Source organism: Mustelus asterias, chromosome 9, assembly GCF_964213995.1.
Source record: "Mustelus asterias chromosome 9, sMusAst1.hap1.1, whole genome shotgun sequence".
Classification (NCBI taxonomy): Eukaryota; Metazoa; Chordata; class Chondrichthyes; order Carcharhiniformes; family Triakidae; genus Mustelus; species Mustelus asterias.
The window spans coordinates 87,710,895-87,734,600 of NC_135809.1; the positions used below are offsets into that span (position 1 = coordinate 87,710,895).

The 23,706-nt window shown below is 43.4% G+C and overlaps 1 protein-coding gene across 10 annotated transcripts in view; it reads right to left on the bottom strand.

Moving 5' to 3' along the window:
* The window catches only part of LOC144498795 (protein phosphatase 1 regulatory subunit 12A-like), a 191,654-nt gene that overhangs the window by 73,515 nt on the left and 94,433 nt on the right, over positions 1-23,706 (bottom strand). For 9 of the 10 annotated variants that reach the window (XR_013498754.1, XM_078220480.1, XM_078220477.1 and 6 more), the window contains exons 4-8: positions 22,537-22,696; positions 21,145-21,289; positions 14,256-14,330; positions 7,733-7,818; positions 1,189-1,358 (exon numbers count right to left, since the gene is read on the bottom strand). Coding sequence is in view for 9 of the 10 variants with exons in the window: in XM_078220480.1 (XP_078076606.1) it covers positions 1,189-1,358; positions 7,733-7,818; positions 14,256-14,330; positions 21,145-21,289; positions 22,537-22,696 (636 nt within the window). In the remaining variant the exon portion in view is untranslated. The remainder of the gene's footprint in view (positions 1-1,188; positions 1,359-7,732; positions 7,819-14,255; positions 14,331-21,144; positions 21,290-22,536; positions 22,697-23,706) is intronic. The other variant, XM_078220474.1, reaches the window with a different exon arrangement.

Below are 23,706 nucleotides of genomic sequence, written 5' to 3' on the forward strand. Positions count from 1 at the left end.
TATCTGTCCCAGTCTTTAATGTATTCAACGATGAGCATCCACAACACTCTGGGATAGAAAATTTCCAAAGACTCACAACTCTTTGAAGTAACTTCTCCTCATTTCAATCCTAAATGATCGACCTTTCATCCTGAGACTGTCCCCCATGTTAGGCTCCCCAACCAGTGGAAACAATCTCTCAGGGTCAACCCTATCAAGCCCCTTCTGAATTCTGGTTTCAATGGAATCGTCTCTCATTCTTCTGAATTCCAGAGAATATAAAACCAATTTACTCCGCCTCTCCTCATGAAACAAGGCTTCCTTCCCCAAAGGACATCCCAGGGGCCAATCTTGTGAACCTTCGCTCTACCTCCCCCAATGCAAGTAAATCCTTTCTTAAATATGGAGTCCAAAACTGCACATGGTATGGTGGCACAGTGGTTAGCACTGCTGCCTCACAGCTCCAAAGACTCGGGTTCAATTCTGGCCAAGGGTAACTGTCTGTGTGGAGTTTGCACGTCCTCCCCAAGCCTGCGTGGGTTTCCTCCGGGTGCTCTGGTTTCTTCACACAGCCCAAAGATGTGTGGGTTAGGTGGATTGGCCATGTTAAATTGCCCCTTAGTGCCCCAAGATGTGTAGGTTAGAGGGATTAGCCATGAGAGATGTGTGGGGTTACAGAGATAGGGCAGGGAGAGGACCTAGATAAGATACGCTGTCAGAGAGTTAGTGCAGACTTGATGAGCTTAATGGCCTTCTTCTGCAACGTAGGGATTCTATGAAATAACACGACTCAAAATGTGGTCTTACCACAACTCAAGACTGACATCAATAGATTTTTGCGCACCAATGTAATCAAGGGATATGGACAATGGAGCTGATGTAGAAATTCAGCCACATCTTTATTGAGTGGCAGAGCAGGCTCAATGAACAATGTGGACACCTCCTGCTTCAATTCCTTATGTTCTTAGCCTTTGATTTTTACTCTTTACTGGAATTCCATTAAGTTCCTTCTTCAGAGAAGCTAATGGGTAGAGGATCTTAAAGTGGGTGAAATTCTGGGATTGAAAATCAGCCCCATTATGATGTAACAGAAAATTATGGAACACCAGCCCCATCATGCTCATCTCCAGAGAAAGATATTTAAACACCAACCCCTCCCCTATCCCAAAGGTAACCAACGAAATCAGATGTCACTGCCCTTTGACTTACCAGCTTCTGATTCAGCTTCATATGGCATCTCCTCCTCCGAACTTGAGCCATTCAACTTCTTCCTGACTTCCTCATCATTGACATGCTCCAACATCACAGACTCTAATGTCTTGCGCTCCTTCTCGTGCATTGAGATTTTATCTTTGCTGCTCATACGGGAAATAGAAGTCCTGGTGGGATAACGGATTAGCTCTGGTTGGCTGTTAGTGTGGTGCGTGCAGCCCAGGACAAGGTCAGCAAGTTCCATCTCTCAGGGTTAGACACAAAACTCAAACAGGGTATAAAGGAACCACTCTCCAGTGCACTGTACAAATTAGGGGGTGCTGATCTCCAAGGCTGACCAGCTTCATTCTAATGTTGCATCCAGCTTTTGAAACAATTCTCTCCCAGCTCTCTACTTTCTCATGTGTCGCCATGTTCTATTATTCTGTGCAATACGCTTATCTACTCTACAGACATGAGTAATGTATTCCCAGCTCCATCACCCTGTGCATGGTATTTGCAGATGTATTGTCCTGTGTGTAATACATTCCCAGAACCCTCTCATCCAATGTGCATTTTTGTCCCTGGCTCACATGAAATGCATGAACTTGGTTTGTTGCTATCATAGACGTAACATATTCTGAGGACTTGTTGTCTGCTGCTCTCTAACGTTATGTGTAATGCACTCCTAACTCTCTGCTATGCTGTGAAGCATACCCCTTAGCTCGAAGGAGACAACTCACAACTCTGAATTCCTATGTAATGCCTTCCGGTGTCTTGTAACATTCACCCAGATCCCTATTGCATTGTAATAGTCTCTCATGCTCACTTTCATTCCCGGCTTAGCTCCTTTATTAGTCACATTCCATAGTGATTTAAGAAAATGAATGGCTTTTCTTTGCAACATCGAGTGGGAACAATACCCGCTGAATCAGTGTTGGGAGTCTACTTTTGGGGGGATGCTGGAGTTGTTCTTTTGTACCCTGTTGGATCTCAAAGCACAAAACAATCACTGAGCCCCTGCCAAAAGGGCCCAGAGGTCAGTCCTCGCATAACATTTTACTGGGTGAGGCATCACTCTCTTTGTCCAGTGATGAAGCCAATACAGTGCAGCCGTCTTCCAATCAACTTGTACGAGGCCAGGCCTCAGCACACACTACATTCTTTATTAATGCATGGTTACTGCAATCATCCCTGCTTCACAGCATTTACCTTCCTCTCCATCGCCCTAAAGCTCAACATATTTGGAGCTGAAATTTAGTGACTCTCATTTTTAAAAAAATCATTTTTAATGCTGTATTACAGGGATATAGAAATTACTGAATAGTCCAAGGTTCATTTACTTTGCCTTGTAGCTTGGTTGTCACACAACTTGATGCTGCAGTTGTGAAAATCAATATGTAAAATATTTTAAAAGATACAAGGAAGAAATAGCAATGAGGTTTAGAATAAGGAGCAGAATGGGCTCTGGGTAGCTGGTGAAAAGGTGGATCACTCTTCCAACGAATGAGTCCATTAGAAACAACAGAGTACAGAGATAAAAAATCATCTGTGCAGATTACATCAGTGAGCAGCAAGGATTTAGAAGCAGCAACAACGTGATGGCTCACAGACCTACTGAATTCTTTGTGGAGGTAAGTAATGGAATTTGCAGAAGATATTTTGAGAAGGTTTCACATCTGAAGTTTCTGAAGAAGATTAAGTCGCGCTGAATAATTGGTGGATAAATTAGCTGGATTGGAAAGTGGGCCAAGAAGAAGGGACGGGGGATGATAAATGGAAAAGATCCCTGGGGAGCTAATGACTGGAGTTGTGCAAAGGCCACTTTAGAATTGCTACTGTCTGTTCACATTATTGTTAAATAATATAGAGCTTTGATTAAAACTGAACAATTAATAAAATGGTTCAGTGATTACCAGGGAGGATATTGATGAGATTAAATTGATCTGGTTCAATTTAGTAGATTGCTTTTAATGTTAAATAAATTTCACATGATGTACACTCAAGACAGTGATGTGAAACATACACACATCCAATTGCAAAGATGGGCAAGGATCTGGGCTGTTCATCAAAAGTGTCCAATCTTTAGAAGGAACTTTCCCCAATTGCTCAATTCTATTCAACCATATTGGTTACCAAGTTTTATCTCGTGTAGACTTATTAGGAGCTTCTAATACTGCAGTCCAATAAGACTTTTGGTCCTGCTGTTATCTTCCCACACACTCACTGATATGGTTTGTGGGAGGATTATTCTACTGGTGATCTGGTTGCCTGTACTACTTATTGTACTATGCCTTTAAGGGATAGCAGCGTGCCATCACTTTAAGCGAAATGTGTCATGTGATACAGCCTCAGTTCCACTTCAGCCTGGAGCAAAGCACAGACAGACAGCTCTGCAATTCTGATCTCCTTAAGCTTTCTGTTCACATGTGCCTAGAATTAATAAATTAAGCCACAACATTTTTGCACACTCCTTAATGAATGACTGGTGCTTTTATACCATTATAAAAACACAACACTACTCACACCTAAATGTCTCCTTGGACTTTTTTGACAGGCTCTGGCACCTTTAAAACAACTCATCATCGAGTACTCAGCACCAACCTCATGTTCATGGCCAACCAGTTTACAGCCTTTAAATGGTTCCATATGTGCTGCGGCTGGCACCTTATCATCATACATATTTCCACTGTCCCAGGTGCTCTGTCTTCTTCAAAGCAACTGTGGCCTCTTATAGAATCCATAAGAATCCCGACAGTGCAGAAGGAGGCCATTCCACCCATCCAATCTGCATCAACCACAATCCCACTCAGGCCCTATTCCCGTAACTCCACGTTTACCCTACTAACCCCCCCAAAACTAAGTCAATTTAGCATAGCCAATCAACCCAACCCGCCCATCTTTGGAATGTAGGAGGAAATCAGAGCACCCGGAGGAAACCCATGCAGACATGGGGAGAATGTGCAAACTCCACATAGACAGTGACCCAAGGCCGGAATTGAACCCAACTCCCTGGCACTGTGAGACAGCAGTGCTAACTACTGTTGCAGCGTGACGCTCCTCATCCATGCCAATCTTTGTTCACAGTTCCAGTGTCCTTCAGATTACACTGTTTCAGTGCTCACTGTCTGCACTCCTCACAGTACAAACACGTGATCACTCCATCCTTTTCAGCACCTATTGACAGACTTCAAGGACAGCTGCCTTTTTCACTGCTAGTCCCTGAACACACTTTCACTTTGGGGATATGATCTTTGCCTTTAGTCTACTCACACAATTGTGGTGTGGGATCCTGTCAACTTTCCACTTTTGTTCTTCCTGTGCTTTGATACGGGGTGCTCTACAATTTTTCCCCCCTTACAGTCCCACTGTGTTCAAGTCAAGATTCATCACACGATCTTTTCTAATTCACTGCTTCCCAAAACCTCTAAACTGTGAAACTCTTTTTATCTTGTAGCCCTGCCATCCTTTCATATTCCTGAAGCTTAAAGAAAACGTTCACGTCATTTAACCATGGCTTCCTGATATACCTCAACTTTGTGCTAATCTTTTTCAACAATAGTCCTTCAGCCATTCTCTCTCAATTTTAAAACATAATGATTAGGTACTGGGATCTATCTCAAGAGTATATGGTTCCAGGTTTAAATAGGTTATTCTATGTACAGATCTTTTTGTTTTATTCATTCATGGGACATGGGTGTCACAGGTGGCCAGCATTTATTGCCCATCCCTAGTTGCCCTTGAGAAGGTGGTGGTGAGCTGCCTTCTTGAATCGCTGCAGTCCACGTGCAGTGGGTTGACCCACAATGCCGTTTAGGAGGGAATTCCAGGATTTTGACCCAGCCACTGTGAAGGAACGGCGATATATTTTCAAGTTAGGATGGTGAGTAGCTTGGAGGGGATAATGCAGGTGGTGGTGTTCCCATGTATCTGCTGCTCTTGTCCTTCTAGATGGAAGTGGTTGTGGGTTTGAAAGGTGCTGTCTAAGGATCTTTGGTGAATTTTCACTGGTGAGCTGATATTTTGACTATGTTCCAGCTTAAACACCATGTTCAGAAAGACACATTAATATATTAGAAAATTAAATATTTTTTAAAATTAGCAATGGACTCAGGGCTTTTAAGTTTCAGGACAGATTTTAGCTGGTTTTCATTGGAAAAAAACTGAATTGAGTTAAGAATCAATACTTTAAAATACTAAGAAGGATAGATAATGTGGATGTAATCAGGTCAGGTTACATACTCCATGAGGACAGAACTAGGGAAATAGTTAACTGGGTATAATTCAAGTCTCCAGGTTCTAAGGGGTCTTCATTTTTATATCAGAGCAATAGAGATTCAGAATTGACTCCCAGCTAAATTATTAATGTGTTTCTATGGATACCACTGACAAAAAAAAAGGTTCAATCCAGTAGCTCAGCTGGTTAAGGAAATATATAGTTGAAGAGAAGTAGAGAGAACATTGCTGAAGGAGCTTTAAGAACACAAATGAGAATCGAAGAACACAAGACTGCAAAGACTGCTTAGGTTTCAGAGTTAGTGAGTGCACAGAAATCTCACATCAAGCATAATATCGGATGGGAGGTTTGGAGGGCATTCTGGTATTTTGGCAGGCTCACAGGGGAGTGAGAAGGAAATAATGAGCAGATTATTTCCTAAAGAGGTTAAAGTACTTGGGCAGAACCCATGGCTGAAGGGAAAAGGTTTGCACTGCTTCTCTTATGGCTCCTGAATGCATCCTCGGTGTATTTTGCATACAATGAATCACTTTGAAATTAAATGCCTGTGAATTTGGCATCAGTGGGACAGGCAGAAAGGAGCTCGGTTTAAAATACCCATCCTGAGGGGCAGTAATTCTTACAGTGCAGGACTTCCTCGATAATGCACATTACCCTCAGCTGAGATTATGCTTTCGAGTCCGAGAGTGAGGCTTGAACACACAACGTTCGGACTCAGTGCCAAGCTGTCACTGAGGCAGTTGATTCTGCACAGTGCTTGGATTGAGAGATCACTGCAGTACATCAAACTACCACTGGAGGTTATAGCATACTTTTACAAAACTGCAGTTAAAGCATTATCTTGTGGGAGAAAAGGGGAGCCGTGGTATTTCATTTCCCTGGCATTTTCAGAGCTGCAACAACAAGCTGCTTTATTTCCTTGATTTTGCTTTCTCTGAAGCAAAGAATCTGGTACAATCTCAATTGAAAGAGGGCTGCAGTGTACTCTGTATATTAGAACAGCACCACACTCACACACATGATGCCCAGCACATCTTCAGCTCCACACTCTTGCTGTATCTGGCAGCTGCCACTTAACAGGCAGCACAGGAAACTGGCTTCATCCGTATAGATCAGAGAAAAATTAATAAACACCCCTAATCCATCAAGATTGATGCAATTTATCATCAAGAACAATTTTTTTCTCCTTTATTTTCTTTGCTTTGCAAAATCCAACCCTACCCCCCTCTTCCAGCAATAACACAATCCACTCGTAGACCACTGGTGAGATGGAAACATACCCTTCCAGTCTGCGGACACTACAGACTCATAAGTGGTTACCAGATGGTGCATGGAAAGGGCCTGAGCTGATTTTCCCACAGCTCCATTTCAAGATGCTGACAGGAGAGGTGGTCAGCTGTGTGCGCAAGTTAGATAAGGATTATGACTGTTGGTATCTAGAAAGAAGGGAACCCACACGATTAGAGAGCGTAAATGTGTTTTTTGCTCTGTTTGTTTCAATGATTCCCTTGCAAATCAATGTTCCAAATCACAGCAGGGACAAGGGGGGGGGGGGGGGGGGGCAGGGAAAACCTTAAGAAGAAACCAGCTGGAGCTCACAGTGAGTTGCTGAGAGTGGATCACACACATCCCTCTGGAATAGTGCAAACTGATCAGCAAATCTCAACCAATTTAAAACAATACAAAGAAACGGTATTGGAACAATTAGAATATGAAATATAGTAAAATACCTCAAAATAGATTTCAAATGAAAAGTAAAGACCTGTGAGCATTCAATATCTGTCACCATAATTGTCAGCACTTCCCTATGGTTTGAAATCCAATGTTATCTCTTCATCAGCCAGCCTCCGCTATTTCCCCTGCCACTTTAACAAGTAGGTCAAAGTTATTACAGTTCACCTTTACTTGGTGTAGTTTCATTCAAAATTTCTTAACTGAGCACAAATGGATGGGAGTCAGCCATCATACTGAGCTGTGGCACGTTTGGGTCGTCGCCTTCCTCTCAGACAATCACATTTTAACATTCTTATTCCACAAAGACACCTCAGCCAACAAACTGAAAAGACAAAACAAACCATCGTTTCCGAAAATGATTTTCAATTGTACTAATGCTTCCACTTTCCAGTGGGGAGAGAAGAGGGGAAGGCGGGGTGGGGTGGAAATGAGGAGTGTTGATAAGCATTAGCTCAGTTTCTTGACTGGTGAATATTGTGCCCACAGTTAAAAGATAATCCAGTGGTGTTACGGTGGGTGTGGGCCCACTCATCAAACAGCGAGTCTACATGCTGAAGTAGAATCATGGATACAAACTGAGTATGAACTAACCTCCTGGTCCTGGGCGGAAGCTGTTGCGAGGCATTTGGCACTTCAATTAGAGAGGCCTTGGCTTGCTTCTCCTTCTCAATCTTTATCTGTTTTTTTTAGCACAAAGAGGAAAGGAGATAGAATAATCAAATGGATTCACACAGCTGAATCCCTATGCTGATACATGCTCAACTCAGAGGGAAAGCAACGGAAAGAACAAGAATTCAAGATGAGGGCAAAATACCACGGATGCTGGAATCTGAAATAAAAACAGAAAATGCTGGAAAATCTCAGCAGGTCTGACTGCATCTGTGGAGAGAGAATAAGAGCCAACATTTTGAGTCAGGATGACCCTTCGTCAGAGAATTCTGATGGCCTCAATTCAAGATGGCCTCTCAGGTCCAACCCAACGACCCTGACCTCTGCAATTAAGAAGAAAATTGATCACCAAGCTCCAAACTCGGATGTCAGAATCTCTTTTGAATCACTAAGACGTCATTAATATCGGTTACTGAGACAACAATAATAAGCCCCAATGAGAGAAACCTGTGTAAATTGGACCAGTTTGAATAGAAGACCTGAAGACTCACACAGCAGCCTGGATGAATGTGGAAGTGAATCAAGCAGTAACATCTTTAGTAACTGTTCTCCCGAGACTCACTGATAATTCGTGCAAGAGCTATGTTGACGCAGATGTCTGTGAGGGCTCTTCTCCATTACTAACTCTTTTGGACAAGCAAGTCCTGATTTCCCACAGCCAGGAAGGACCTGAATCCTACTGGCATCTCGGAATGATAGAATCCTTACTTTTTATCCAGCAGTATGTGCACCTAATGGAACATCAGTCTTACACAAACAATAAATCACTACCTTCCAAATCGCCCCGCTTGATGCTTGTGGACATCGGGGAACAGCAGGTAAATTCTGATACAGAGATATCATTAAGCTGGGTTTCAATGGAACCAACTTGGTATCCTGACTCCAAATTGGCAGGAGTTTCAGTTCTTTGGCCTATCAACAAGGCACCGTACCCTCGTGCCAAGTGACTGGAATCAGTGCCAGTTGAGGCACTAAGCACTTATTACATAGAATAGATAGAATCCCTACAATGCAGAAGGAGGCCATTTGGCCCATCGAGTCTGCACAGAACACAATCCCACACAGGCCCATCCCCGTAACTCCACATATTTACCCTGCTAATCCCCCTGACACTAGGGTCAATTTAGCATGGCCACTCCACCTAAACTGCACATCTTTGGACTGTTTATTATTGACACACAGCAAGAGCAAACGGGACATTACTTGTGTATCAGCAGTGGTCTGGAAGCAGCTTGCCCATTCAACTGTTTAGTAGAGAAACTGGGAAGTAGGGAAGATAAAAACGATAAATATTTTAAAATGTCATATGGATCTGAGCAGTAATATCAAATAACTTGTCTTGTCAAGAGGAAGAAGGAAGCGTATGTTAGGTTGAGAAAACAAGGTTCAATTGGCTCGATGGAGGGTTACAAGTTAGCAAGAAATGAGCTGAAAAAGGGGTTTAGGAGAGCTAGGAGGGGGCATGAGAAGTCCTTGGCGGGTCGGATCAAGGAAAACCCCAAGGCTTTTTACTCTTATGTGAGGAATAAAAGAATGACCAGGGTGAGGCTGGGGCCGGTCAAGGACGGCAGTGGGAATTTGTGCATGGAGTCAGAAGAGATAGGAGAGGTGATGAATGAATACTTTTCTTCGGTGTTCACCAAGGAGAGGGGCCATGTTTTTGAGGAAGAGAGGGTGTCACAGGCTGATAGGCTGGAGGAAGTAGATGTTCGGAGGGAAGATGTACTAGCAATTTTGAATAAGCTGAATGTTGATAAGTCCCCTGGGCCTGATGAAATATATCCTAGGATTCTTTGGGAGGCAAGGGATGAGATAGCAGAGCCTTTGGCATTGATCTTTGCGTCCTCACTGTCCATGGGGGTGGTGCCAGAGGACTGGAGAGTGGCGAATGTGGTTCCTCTGTTTAAGAAAGGGAATAGAAATGACCCTGGTAATTATAGGCCGGTTAGTCTTACTTCGGTGGTCGGTAAGTTGATGGAAAAGGTCCTTAGGGATAGGATTTACAACCATTTAGAAAGATGCGGATTAATCCGGGATAGTCAGCACGGATTCATGAAGGGCAAGTCTTGCCTCACAAATTTGATAGAATTTTTTGAGGAGGTAACTAAGTGTGTAGATGAAGGTAGTGCAGTTGATGTCATATACATGGATTTTAGTAAGGCGTTTGATAAAGTCACCCCTGGTCGGCTTATGAAGAAAGTAAGGATGTGTGGGATAGAGGGAAGTTTGGCCGATTGGATAGGTAACTGGCTATCTAACAGAAGACAGAGGGTGGTGGTGGATGGAAAATTTTCGGACTGGAAACCGGTTACCAGCGGAGTGCCACAGGGATCAGTGCTTGGTCCTCTGCTATTTGTAATTTTTATAAATGACTTGGAGGAGGGGGCTGAAGGGTGGATCAGTAAATTTGCTGATGACACCAAGATTGGTGGAGTAGTGGATGAGGTGGAGGGCTGTTGTAGGCTGCAAAGAGAAATAGATAGGATGCAGAGCTGGGCTGAAAAATGGCAAATGGAGTTTAACCCTGACAAATGCGAGGTGATTCATTTTGGTAGGACAAATTTAAATGTGGATTACAGGGTCAAAGGTAGGGTTCTGAAGAATGTGGAGGAACAGAGAGATCTTGGGGTTCATATCCACAGATCTCTGAAGGTTGCCACTCAAGTGGATAGAGCCGTGAAGAAGGCCTATAGTGTGTTGGCGTTCATTAACAGGGGGTTTGAGTTTAAGAGCCGTGGGGTTATGCTGCAACTGTACAGGACCTTGGTGAGACCACATTTGGAATATTGTGTGCAGTTCTGGTCACCTCACTACAAGAAGGATGTGGAGACACTGGAAAGAGTGCAAAGGAGATTTACCAGGATGCTGCCTGGTTTGGAGGGTAGGTCTTATGAGGAAAGGTTGAGGGAACTTGGGCTTTTCTCTTTGGAGCAGAGGAGGTTGAGAGGAGACTTGATAGAGGTTTATAAGATGATGAGGGGGATAGATAGAGTGAACGTTCAAAGACTATTTCCTCGGGTGAATGGAGCGGTAACTAGGGGGCATAACTATAGGGTTCATGGTGGGAGATATAGGAAGGATGTCCGAGGTAGGTGTTTTACTCAGAGTGGTTGGGGTGTGGAATGGACTACCTGCAGGGATAGTGGAGTCAGAAACTTTAGGAACATTTAAGAAGCTATTGGATAGGCACATGGAGTACTTCGGGATGATAGGGAGGAAATAGCTCGTTCTGGGTTTCAGACAAAGCTCGGCACAACATCGTGGGCCGAAGGGCCTGTTCTGTGCTGTACTGTTCTATGTTCTAACTAGGAAATGAATGAATCATCCACTTATCTTGAACTGTTCCCCATCCTTCAAAATGTGTTTTTTTGGCAGTGACTTATTCCCCATTTTCCAATTGCTATAAATGCTAGAACTGTTCCTGATGCTCTCCTCCTGACTGTTTATATCTGGCTGGATCGGTGTTCATAAGGCATCTGTAACTGCTGGCTAAGGTGGCCTATGTGCTACAACGGGTCTGGCTATCAAAAGCAGCCTCTCCTCATTGGAAAAAGGGAAACTCAAACTAATAAGCCTAAGCTGACAAGAACAGGCTGCACTTCATACCCTATTGCTTGTCATCTTCTCATGCAAATCGTGAGGAGATACTAAGCCCTCAGTGGTTTCCCTTGGTGAAGAATGGAAAGATCAACCCATAACACTGCACCTTCCCGTGCTTATTCAACACCAAAGTGTTGAGCAAGATGCCTGTTGCCAGATCCCAGCCAATGTCAGGTAGAAAGTATAATTCTGACCCAGCCCCAGGCAGTGTTCTTCCAGGCAGGAGGAGATGGATAAACCTGGATTACCAACAAGGCTACTCCATATTGAGTAGTGAGGGATGCGATCTAAAGAGGTATTTTCCACGTTCCCAATGCACTAATCAGTAACCTGACCGACAATCACATGCTCATTCACAACAACAGTTTTCTCAAATGGCTTTTATCAGATCTGAAGCCTCAGGTTAACCAGTAAAAAATAAACTTCACATCATAGAATCCCCACAGTGCAGAAGAAGGCCATTCAGCCCATCGAGTCTGCATCGACTCTGACAGAACGTCTTACCCAACCCACACCCCCACTCTACCCCATAACCCCACACATTATCCCCGCTAATCCTCCTAACCTACACACCTTGGGACACTTTAAGGGGCGATTTAAGTAAAGTATATTTATTAGACACAGGTAGGCTTACATTAACACTGCAATGACATTACTGTGAAAATCCCCTAGTCGCCACACTCCAGCGCCGGTTCGGATACATTGAGGGAGAATTTAGCGTGGCAAATGCACCTAACCAGCGTGTCTTTTGGACTGTGGGAGAAAACTGGAGCACTCGGAGGAAACCCATGCAGACACAGGGAGAACCTGCAGACTCCACACAGACTGTGACCCAAGCCAGGAATTGAACCCAGGTCAATATGACCAATCCACCTAACCCACACATCTATGGACTGACAGAGGAAACTGGAGCACCCGGAGGAAACCGACCCAGACACGGGGAGAATGTGCAAACTTCACACAGTCACCCAAGGCTGGAATTGAACTTGGGTCCCTGGCGCTGAGAGGCAGCAGTGCTAACCACTGTGCCCCACTTTCTGTTGAAATTGTATCTCCAATCTGGTGCTGTTAAAATTGTAACTGCTGGTGGTGCTGCTGTAACAAAGTCAGTGACAAACCTTATCCTGTCCTAGCCACCCCTACAGTACAGTATCATTTCCAAATCAGCTAAACAAAAGGTGACTTGCATTCATTCATACAGCACTCTTCATGAGTCAGGACGTCAGCTGATCCTAAAGCACTTTTACATCCAATGAAATGGTTTTGAAGTGTAATCATTGTAATGTAGGATTTGTGCTCAGTAAGGTCCCACCAAAAAAAACACGAGGTAACGACCAGATTATCTATGTTAGGCATTGGTTGAGGAACAAATACTTGTCAGGATTCCCCTGCTGTCTTTCATGTAGTGTCATAGGATCTTTTATGTCTACCTGAAACCACTGGTAGAGCCTTTGCTTTAATGTTTCATCTGAAAGCCGGTACCTCAGACAGTGCAGCACTCTCTGTAGTATTGCACAGAAGTGCCAGCCTAGATTATGTGCTTAAATCTCTGGAATGGGATTTGAATGCACAGACCTCTGACTCAGACGTGAGAGGTACAGAGTATATTAATTGTAGAGAAACATTCCTGATTCCCAAGTTCTATCAAGCAGCCTCAAGTTAAATACAGCCGAAGTTAGCTACAAAGTCAATCTCCTGTTGTACTTACAGATCATATATTTAAACTGTACAATCGCCCCAAAATTTCACAAAAAGAAAATCTCATTACAAAAGAAATGTTGATTTTTTTTTTCTTCCCACAAATAACAGCCAACAATTGCCCAGTTTGACAGGAAAAATGACAACCCCGCAACAACCAGGAGGAAAGAGGAGCAGGAGAAGACTGATAAGGATCAACAGTTATGGAGAGAGGTTGGATGGGCTTGGATTGTTTTCATTGGAGCAGAGAAGACAGAGGGGTGACCTGATCGAGCTGTACAAGGTTATGAGAGACATGGACAGAGTGGATAAGGAGTAGCTGTCCCACTTAGTTGAAGGGTCAGTCATGAAGGGACATAGGTTCGAGGTGAGGGGCATGAGGTTTAGTGGGGATGTGAGGAAAAATGTTTTTACACAGAGGTTGGTGACGGTCTGGAATGCGATGCCTGGGAGGATGATGGAAGCCGGTTGTCTCACATCCTTTAAAATGTATCTGGATGAGATTTGGCACATCATAACATTCAGGGCTATGGACGAAGTGCTGGTAGATGGGATCAGGTGGAAGTTCAGGTGTATCTAATATGTCCGTGCGGACTTGATGGGCCGAGGGCCCTCTTCTGCGCTGTAGGATTCTATGATAAGGGCCTCGAAATATAATTATTACATTGTAGGCCCAAAATCCCTTTAACAGCTTGAAATAAATTAGTCATGAACTCAAAGGACATAGTTCTTTTTCAAATAAATTTATATTCAATAAATATCTGCTCAACGTTAGCTCATGTCCAAAATGTCAGATATTACAGTAATCCTGAACATGTTTAGGAACTATGTTGGTGGGGGAGCAGGGTGGTGGAGTGGATTTTCCCCATGTTGTTTTCAGGTGATGAAGGTAGTCCTTGGAAGGGGCTTTCCTATACCATTAGTGGTGCTCGCAATAGTTTCCTCCTACTGGATGGCTGGCAGTGTTCGGAAGTGGGTCATCATAATGTTCATCAGATAGGATCCAAACTGATCACACCCTCGTCACTCCCTCTCAAACCAACATTTAAAGGGATATCAATTGCCTTTCTAACTTTATCAGACTTGGCAGTGAAAGAGCAGGCTGGCCTGAAACAGCTGTCAGTACATCTCTTTGTTGAATACTTACAATGGCCTGTTTCTTCTGCAGCTCTTCCAACAGTTCAAAGAGGTTTTCATCTGCAACATCAAATGCCGTTTGACCCTACAATTAAGGAAAAAGCTGTCAATGACCATGTTCCCTGATAGCAAACAATCGATATTCCCCACTTCACTTTAGAGACAGTAAAACACATTTGTCACTTGCCTATCGATAGAATACACCTGAACAAACAAAATACTTGCCATTGTGTAACTATTACCACCTTGTATCTGAGCTCTAATCCCCTCATTGCTTGACCATGAAGCACTGCAAAGGTCAAGTATCCACTCAACAAGTATCAAAACTGCACTTGAGAATGGCGTCTTTGGGACTGTATTTCTTTTAAAAAGGTTTTTGCTCCAATTCTTCAGCAGGAAACAGTTATTCTCGGATTGGAGTGTGCCAGTCTCCCAATGTATCCTGGAAATGTCGTCAGGCTCAATTCTCAGGAAACCAGAGATCAGACAGCATCTGAATCCCCATACCAATTTCAGGCTTAACCACATCTATCATTCAGGATACATTGGGAGACTGGCACACTCCAATCCGAGAATGACTGTTTCCTGCTGAGGAATTGGAGCAAAAACCTTTTTAAAAGAAATACCGTCCCAAAGACACCATTCTCAAGTGCAGTTTTGATATTTGTTGAGTGGATACTTGACCTTTGCAGTGCTTCTATCTTGGAATTGACCATCTTACTGCTTTTGTAAATGCTTCATTGATGTCCATCCTCTTTACTACATGGCACTCACATCAGCCTTACATTTTGAACAGCTTCCATTGTGGAACCATTGATTGCAACTGTTCAAATGTGCTCTGCGCCCATGTAAGGCAATTACTACATACACTATACATCAGCCCGGGGTGGGGAGAGTGGAGTCATTATGGGCAGTAATCATTCTCCATAAGGCCATAAGATATAGGAGCAGAATTAGGCCATTCAGCCCATTGCTCCACCATTCGATCATGGCTGATATGTTTCTCAACCGCATTCTCCTGCCTTTTCGCTATGACCTTTGATCCCTTAACAATCAAAAATCTATCTATCTCTGTCTTAAATACACTCAATGACCTGGCCTCCATAGCCGTCTGTGGCAATGAATTCCACAGATTCATCATCCTCTGGCTGAAGAAATTCCTCCTCATCTCAGTTCTAAAGGGTCACCTCTTTACTCTGAGGCTGTGCCTCAGATCCTAGTCTCTTCTATTAATGGAACCATCTACTCCACGTCCATTCTATCCAGGCCTTTCAGTATTCTGGAAGTTACAATGAGATCTCCCCTCATCCTTCTAAACTCCGCTGAGTTCCCTATCCACACAGTCTTTACGACTAGTCATAGGGGGATTGGATTCTGGTTCTTTTGATTAAAGCTTTATCAATTCCCTGCAGCCCATCCACCTCAGAAGAAATATTGTATTTCCGCAAATTGCAGGGATCCCAAACGACTCAAATCAATGAAACATCTCAGATTTTGCATCATGTTGAAACGATGAAATAAAAATCTACAGTGCAAGTTCAACAGAAAAAAACAGCCCACAAGATTAACTTTAACAAGTGCAAAATAATATGCTTTAATTGTGCATCACTTCCTACAGGTTTAACCACATCTATCTTGGAATTGACCATCTTACTGCTATTGTAAATGCTTCATTGTTGTCCATCCTCTTTACTTCATGGCACTCACATCAGCCTTACATTTTGAACAGCTTCCATTGTGGAACCATTGATTGCAACTGTTCAAATGTGCTCTGCGCCAACAGTTCCAAGAGGTTTTCATCTGCAACATCAATACTCTAATTTGCATTTTCTGATTTAGAGTAACATAATGCCAAGCAGAGCAGTACAGTGCAAATCAAAAACATAATGAAACAAATAACATCTTTTTAGGGCAGCAAAATCAAACAGAGCAACTTGGTGCAATATGAAGCAGCACACATCAATACAGACAAGGCAGACAGCACAATACAGAATTCAGTGAGAAATGTAAAATTCAGTATAATATTGATCTGAATACTCAGTATTTAATTTCACTACTGAAATGGTTGCTGAATATTACACTGCGAATTCACCAAGCCTCCTTTCGACAGCACCTTCCAAACCACTACAATCTAGGAGGACAAGGGCAGCAGATACTTGGGAACACCACCACCTGGAAGTTCTCTTCCAGGTCACTCACCAGCCTGACTTGGAAATATATCGTCGTTCCTTCACTGTCGCTGGGTCAAAATCCTGGAACTCCCTCCCTATCAGCACTGTGGGTGTACCTATACCTCAGAGACTGCAGCGGTTCAAGAAGGCAGCTCACTACCACCTTCTGAAGGGCAACTAGGAATGTGCAATAAGTGCGGGTCTGGCCAGCAATGCCCACATCCTATAAATGAATTACTAAAAAATATTTGCAAAGGATGCAGCACAGTATAAAGCAACACATTAGTATTGAGAAATAAAGTACAGTTTGGCTAACATAGATGATTATGGTGCGAAACGGAACACTAGAACAAATGCTGAAGTGTAGGTAAATATTGTAATATAGACCAAAACAAAACACCACAGCAATATCGAACAACAACACAGAATAGCATGGAATGACACACTGCATATACAGCAATACAGAGCAACATAATGGAACATGAAACAAAAACTTCTCAAAGTTGACATACAGCGATTGTTGGCAAGTAAGCAACTGAGAGTCCGGTTGCAAGATCCAAACAGTAAGGCAACAAATCACTAATTAATATTTTTGTTTCTCTTGGCTGAGGATGCACATTAACCAAAAACAACAACTACTTGTGTTTATGTAGCATATTAACATCTTAAAGTCCCAAGGCACATCACTAGAGTATTGTAAGATAAAACTCATCACCAAGCTAGTTAAGGAGATTATAGAGCAGGGCTAAAATCTTGGCCAAAGCACTAGTTTTTAAGTGCTGTCATGAAGTAAGAAAGAGGAGAAAATGTTTAGGGGACAAATTCTTGACCTTAAGACCTTGCCAGATGAAGGCACTGCCGCCATTCATAAAGCAATTAAAATAAGTAACTCACCAAGGCTGCTTAGACAGCACCTTCCAAACCCATGACTACTACCATCTAAAAGGACAAGGGCAGCAGATACTTGGGAACACCACCACCTGCAAGTTCCCTCTAAGTCACTCACCATCTGGGCTTGGAAATATATTGCTCTTCCTTCACTGTTGCTGGATAAAGATCCTGGAATTCCCTCCCTAACAGCATTTTGTGTGTACCTACACCTCAAGGACTGCAGCCGTTCAAGAAGGCAGCTCACTACCACCTTCTCAACTCAGCAATAAATGCTGGTCTAGCCAGTGACACCCACATCCTGTAAATGAATTTTTAAAAAGTTGAGGCATGGATGGAGTCTGGCAATGTTACTGAGGTGAGACAAAGCAGTGTTAGTAATGATGCAGAATTGTGGTGGGAAGCTCACCGCTGGGTCTAAAATGATGCCAAAGTTGCATATGGACTGGTTCAACCTCAGACCATTTCCATAGAGAGGGATGGACTCAGTGGCGAAGGAACAGAGTTTGTGGTGGGAACCAAAGATGATAGAGGAAATTTCTGCTGGTTCAGTACTGGATGTGAGAGCTGAAGGTAGAATATCATAGAATCCTACAGGGCAGGAGGCGGCCATTTGGCCCATCGAGTCTGCACCGACAACAAACCCACCCAGGCCCTATCCCCGTAACCCCATATATTTAGCCCACTAATCCCTCTAACCCAAGGATCCCTGGACACTAAGGGGCAATTTAGCATGGTCAATCAACCTAACCCACACAACTTTGGCGTGTGAGAGGAAATCGGAGCACCCACGCAAACATGGGGAGAATGTGCAAACTCCACACAGAAAATGACCCAAGCCGGGAATTGAACCCAGGTCCATGGACATGTGAGGCAGCAGTGCTAACCACTGTGCCACCGTGCTGAGGTAAAGCTCAGCATGATCAATGTACATGGGGAAACTGTGAGGCCATGGTTAGCTCATTGGGGAATGCCAGAACAAATGGTGAAAGAGCAGGAAGAGAAGCCACTGCAGGTAATTCTCTGGCTACAATTTGATGATAGGCGAGAATATGCACGGTTTATTTTACAACATAGGCTAATGCAGTGCAATGTAAAGTCATTGCGTACTGTACAACAATAGGCTATGTGGTACAGTGTCACCAGCCAAGGCTGTCTCTCGATTTGATGATTACATCTATTCATTCAGGGTCTTGAGTTTCTGCCCTGGATCTTCATCTAACTGAACAGACCAATTCTCAACCTGTAGATCTTATGTTGTAGGTCTGCACATGGGGCAAGACGTCCTATTGGGTACTCAGATTCAGAGCACAGAATTTACTTCCTTTTTATTTCTTCTCTTCCTCCGCTCTGCCTCATCATTAAAATGTTCCTTAGAAACCTTAGAAACCCTGCAGCACAGAAAGAGGCCATTCGGCCCATCGAGTCTGCACTGACCACAATCCCACCCAGGCCCTACCCCCATCTCCCTACATATTTTACCCACTAATCCGTCTAACCTACTCATCCCAGGACACTAAGGGCAATTTTTAGCACGGCCAATCAACCTAACCCGCACATCTTTGGACTGTGGGAGGAAACCGGAGCACCCGGAGGAAACCCACGCAGACACGAGGAGAATGTGCAAACTCCACACATGTTGTGACTCAAAACATGATGCAGCTGGACAAGTTGCCGCCATTTTGAACAATCCTCCCATTCGTTCATGTTAATGCTGCTGCCTTTCAAGGAGAGCTTCATAGTATCTTTGAAGCGTTTTCTTTGCCCTCCCCTGGACCATTGGCTACTTGTGAATTGAGAAAACAGGACCTGATGGGGAAAAGTTTTCGGCCATCCAAACACAGCGCCTAGTCCATTGAAATTGATTTTGCAGTTTTACTGGAATTCCTGTGGAGCAGACTTCAGAAAGGACACTAGTGTATGTTCGAAGCTTCTTCCTTTGAATCTGGAGGATGCGGCACAAGCATTTCAGGAATTTCTCTAACGTTCTTCTGTGACATTCGTACACAGTCCCGGTCTCACTGCCATACTCGAGTGTGATGACAACAGCTACTCTGTACACTAAGTCTTGCAGAGGTCTTTGTTGTCAAACACTTGCTGCTGTAGTTTACAGAAGGTTCACCTGGTACAGCTGATCCAGTGCTGGTTCTCCTAGTCAAAGATGGCCTTTTGAGAAAGGCACCTGCCAAGATATGGGAAGTGCTCAACATGTTCCAGAAAGAATATTATTAAACTAGAAAGAGTGCAGAAAAGATTAACTAGGATGCTACCAGGATTTGGTGGTTTGAGTTATAAGGAGAGGCTGGATAGACTGGGACTTTTTCCCCCGGAGCATAGGAGGCTTAGGGGTGATCTTATAGAGGCCTATAAAATAATAAGGGGCATAGATAAGATAGGTAGTTAACATATATTCCCAATGGTAGGGGAGTCTAAAGCTAGAGGACATATGTTTAAGGTGAGAGGGGAGAGATACAAAAGGGTCCAGAAGGGCAATTTTTCCACACAGAGGGTGGTGAGTGTCTGGAATGAGCTGTCAGAGGTAGTGGTAGAGGCGTGTGCAATTTTGTCTTTTAAAAAGCACTTAAGACATGGGTAAGATTGGTATAGAGGGATATGGAACAAACGCGGGCAATTGGGACTAGCTTAATGGTAAAAACTGGGCGGCATGGACAGGAGGGCCTGTTTCCATGCTGCAAACCTCTGTAACTCTATCTCTTCTTCAACATGAACATGAAGTGGAATATTTGGCTTGTGATACAGCAAAATGCAGCACAATATGAAGATAAGTTGATTAGGAATCAGAAAAGGCCAGTGAGCCCTTCGACCCATTCCATCCAACACCAAGGTATCCTGAATCTTCTATACATCAATCAGCTTCCTTCTCTTTACCATCACCACCTACTCTTGATGCCCTACTTTCATGACCAGAGTAGATTCTACAAAAACTGAAATTACATTTTTTGATTTTTCTTTTGTTTCTTTTTTCTGTCTCCCTTAATCCATTCTTCCTTTCACTCTCTCTATTTCTCTTCCTGCCCCCAATCTGATTCCAATTCACCATCCTTCTGTTTTCCCTTTGTTTCTTTTTCAATTCTTAACTCTCATTGGGTAAGGACTGCCCCATCGTCTCAATACACTGCTATCAACTTGCATTTTACAGGGCAAGTTAAACGTGAGCAGAAGGGTGCAGGAAATAAGGCTCAACAGCGCATACCATTGCCCCACACCAGCAAGCTTTGGTCTAATAATAGCGGAGGGTAATTTTGTTTAATGAAGTATAAAATGGCAAAATATAGTGCATTATTCAGATAATCGTCCTTGGCATCAAGTTTATAAAGGTGGTGAAAAGCTTTGCTTTAATTCTGCGTGGGAACCAAATTCACATTCATACCGATACAACTAATAAGACTAAAATGCTCTGAAGCCTGCAAGTGTAAGGAATTGGATTGTCGTAAGTAAAGATGCAGTCAGGAATTCAGTATGTTACAGGAGAATCATTGTGCACAACAGTGTGAGGGACTGGATTAATAGAGGCTGTGCCTAATCCGGTCTTGTCCAGGAGTGACTGGCTGAGGAGCAAGATTGGGAACCCTGGCTGATTCCTCCCCTCTCTAGCCTAGAGATCGAGGCTATCTGTAACAGATTAGCTGTTGCCTGAGGATATATTGGAACGAAATCTCAGATCTTCCAAGTCTGTAAATCTTGATACCATACCATAAGAGCACATCAACCAACTCAACTCAACAGAGAGGAACCTGAGTCAAGAACTTCAACAACTGGTCTCCACTCTGTGAAATTAGCATCATCAGTGTAAGAGATTGTTACACTGGGAGGACTCACCACTTTATTGATGGCCTGCATGTTGCACAAGTTCTCCACCAGCAGTTTGCAAACCTCCTCTTTGCCCCAGTGTGATGCCGCATGCAATGGAGTCCAACCATCATAGTCTAGGCTGTTGACATCGAAGCCAGCCTGAATTAACAACCTGCAGCAACAGAGATGTGATACATAAAGACATCATGATTAAAGGCATGCACAGGAGAAAGCACCTTCATTGTAAAGGCCACAGTTTTCTCTAGATGAATAATCCTGTTTATTGAACTTTATACATTTGGAGCCGAAACAGAAAGATCATGGAGTTTTGCCAGTAAGAGTAGAGGGAGCGAGCAAACAGTGAAGATCGCAAGATTAAGTGAATTTATTTTCTCAAACATTTTGGCAAACTCTGAAACTGAACGTAAGGTAATCAGTGCCTTTCCACATGTTATATTCAATGTCAAAATGAAGCATTCTCCAGAAAAGTGCAACATAAATAAAGCTCCACACTGACTGATCAAGGTCACTCAGGTCAGGTCCATAACAGGCTGTACTGACAGTAAATCTCTTCTACGCAGTCCCAACAATGTACAATAACCACATCTTCAGCCAATCTTATTCTGCTCAGTTTCATACTTTGGATCCCCCAGCAAGTGAGTCAAGACTGAAATTCTCAGGATCTATTCTGCCATCAGAGCGGGCAGGCTGCTACAATGTCAGCGTTGTTGGCTCGATTGGAACCCAGATTCCACGGGCCAAGTCCCGGGAGATAGAAACTATCAGAGCCAAGAAAAACTCAAGGATACAGCTGGAGGCCATCCTGCCTATTCCCTTTCATTTCCTGATTCAAGCAGTATTGCAGTTCTCCAGAGATCTTCAGGAAAATGCCACAGATTTAGAGGATTATTGGCCAAGAATCAAAATGCCACAGACTATCTTCTTATTTCCGCACTCTTTCCCATCACCCACCAGGGCCAGACCCCATTCTGGATATGTTATTGCCTGGATGCTCTGTTGCTGGCGTGCTGCACTCTCCTGATTGCCCTGTCTTACAATCTCAACTGCTAACCCAGAGCAGCAAGTAGTAACTCAGATATAAAGCTTGAGAATTCCTCAAACTGTTATTCTGCCCCATCCTTTTCTTAGCCTGGTACAGCTCAAAGAACCTTATTGCAACCATTCTAAGCTTCCTCCTTATAGCATAGAAAAGTCCCTGCCGTTCTCCTTGTTCCTTATTGCATGAAGCAGTGAAATCTTTGTAGACAAACAATGTTAACTAGGCACCAAATATTAAAGATTCTAACACTGCTTTGAAAAAAATCCTCTATAAAATTGGGTAAATGGACAGCCGGGGTTTGAATTGTTCACTTAACACTGGGAACACAATTAATTTTTGCATAAGCCCGATGTACATACTTCATAACCTCCAAGTAGCCTTTGGCTGCAGCAACGTGAAGGGCACTTGCTCCCGTTTTCGGGTGTCGGACATCTTGCACTTTCCCTCGATTTAGCCACTGTCTGGCATCCTGGACCATTCGCTGTTCTTCCTCCTTCCTGGCTACCTCCACATCAATCCCTGAAATTAAGAAAAGCAGAACATCTGTCATTGTCATATCAGCACAATAGCTGGCACATTCTAAATATACCTTGCTCTGTGTGTTTGTTGATTTTGTGGCATATGCTGCCATTATTACAACTGTAATCTTTTCTTTTCCTCCCCAACACTTCCTTCCAGCCTTCCCCTTTGCCATTTAAATTGCAGCACACACAGAATGTTCAAGATGAGAATCCCTTCAGGAGTTCCCAAAGCACAGCATGCTGTCACAACAAGAGATTCACTGAGGTGTCAGCATTGGCTTGGTGGGAGCACTCTCACCTGTTAACTGAATGCTACAAGGAAGTCAGGTAGCAAAGGTCACTTGAAGGCTGGAGTGAAGGAGAAAACTGCCAGAATTTATCTTATTTTAAGTGTCAATCATGGCTCAGGGTTGTGACCAGGGCGCCAATAAGTTTACCCGAAAGGGGAGATGTCTCTGTTTAGACAAGCATTAACAATAGAACAAACATGTGCACGCATGCACGCACACACGAATGCACACATGCATGCACACACACATGCATGCACGCACACACGCACGCACGCATGCACATGTACAAACATGCACATGCATGCACACATACATGTACACACACACATACACGTACACAATGCATGCACAATTTGTGACCAACACCACCTGAACTGAAAACTTTGAAACAATCCTAAATAATCTTCTACTGGAAAAAAAAGCAAGGATTCTGCATGGAACTTTTCTCTTAATTAACAGGCTTCATGCAATTCCAATCATTCTCCTTGGAAATCAGGCTTCATGTAAGTAAATTTCACTCTGCTGCTGGCTTATTGATGAAGATATTGCCAGGTCTGCTCAGATTTATTGACGCTGTTCCATACAGCAGAACCTCACATTTTTAACAAATTTGTTGCTGGGATGTGAGTGTCACTGGCTGGGCATTCAAGAACCACCCACATTGCTGTGGATCTGGAGTCACATGTAGGCCAAACCAGGTAAGGACGACAGATTTTCT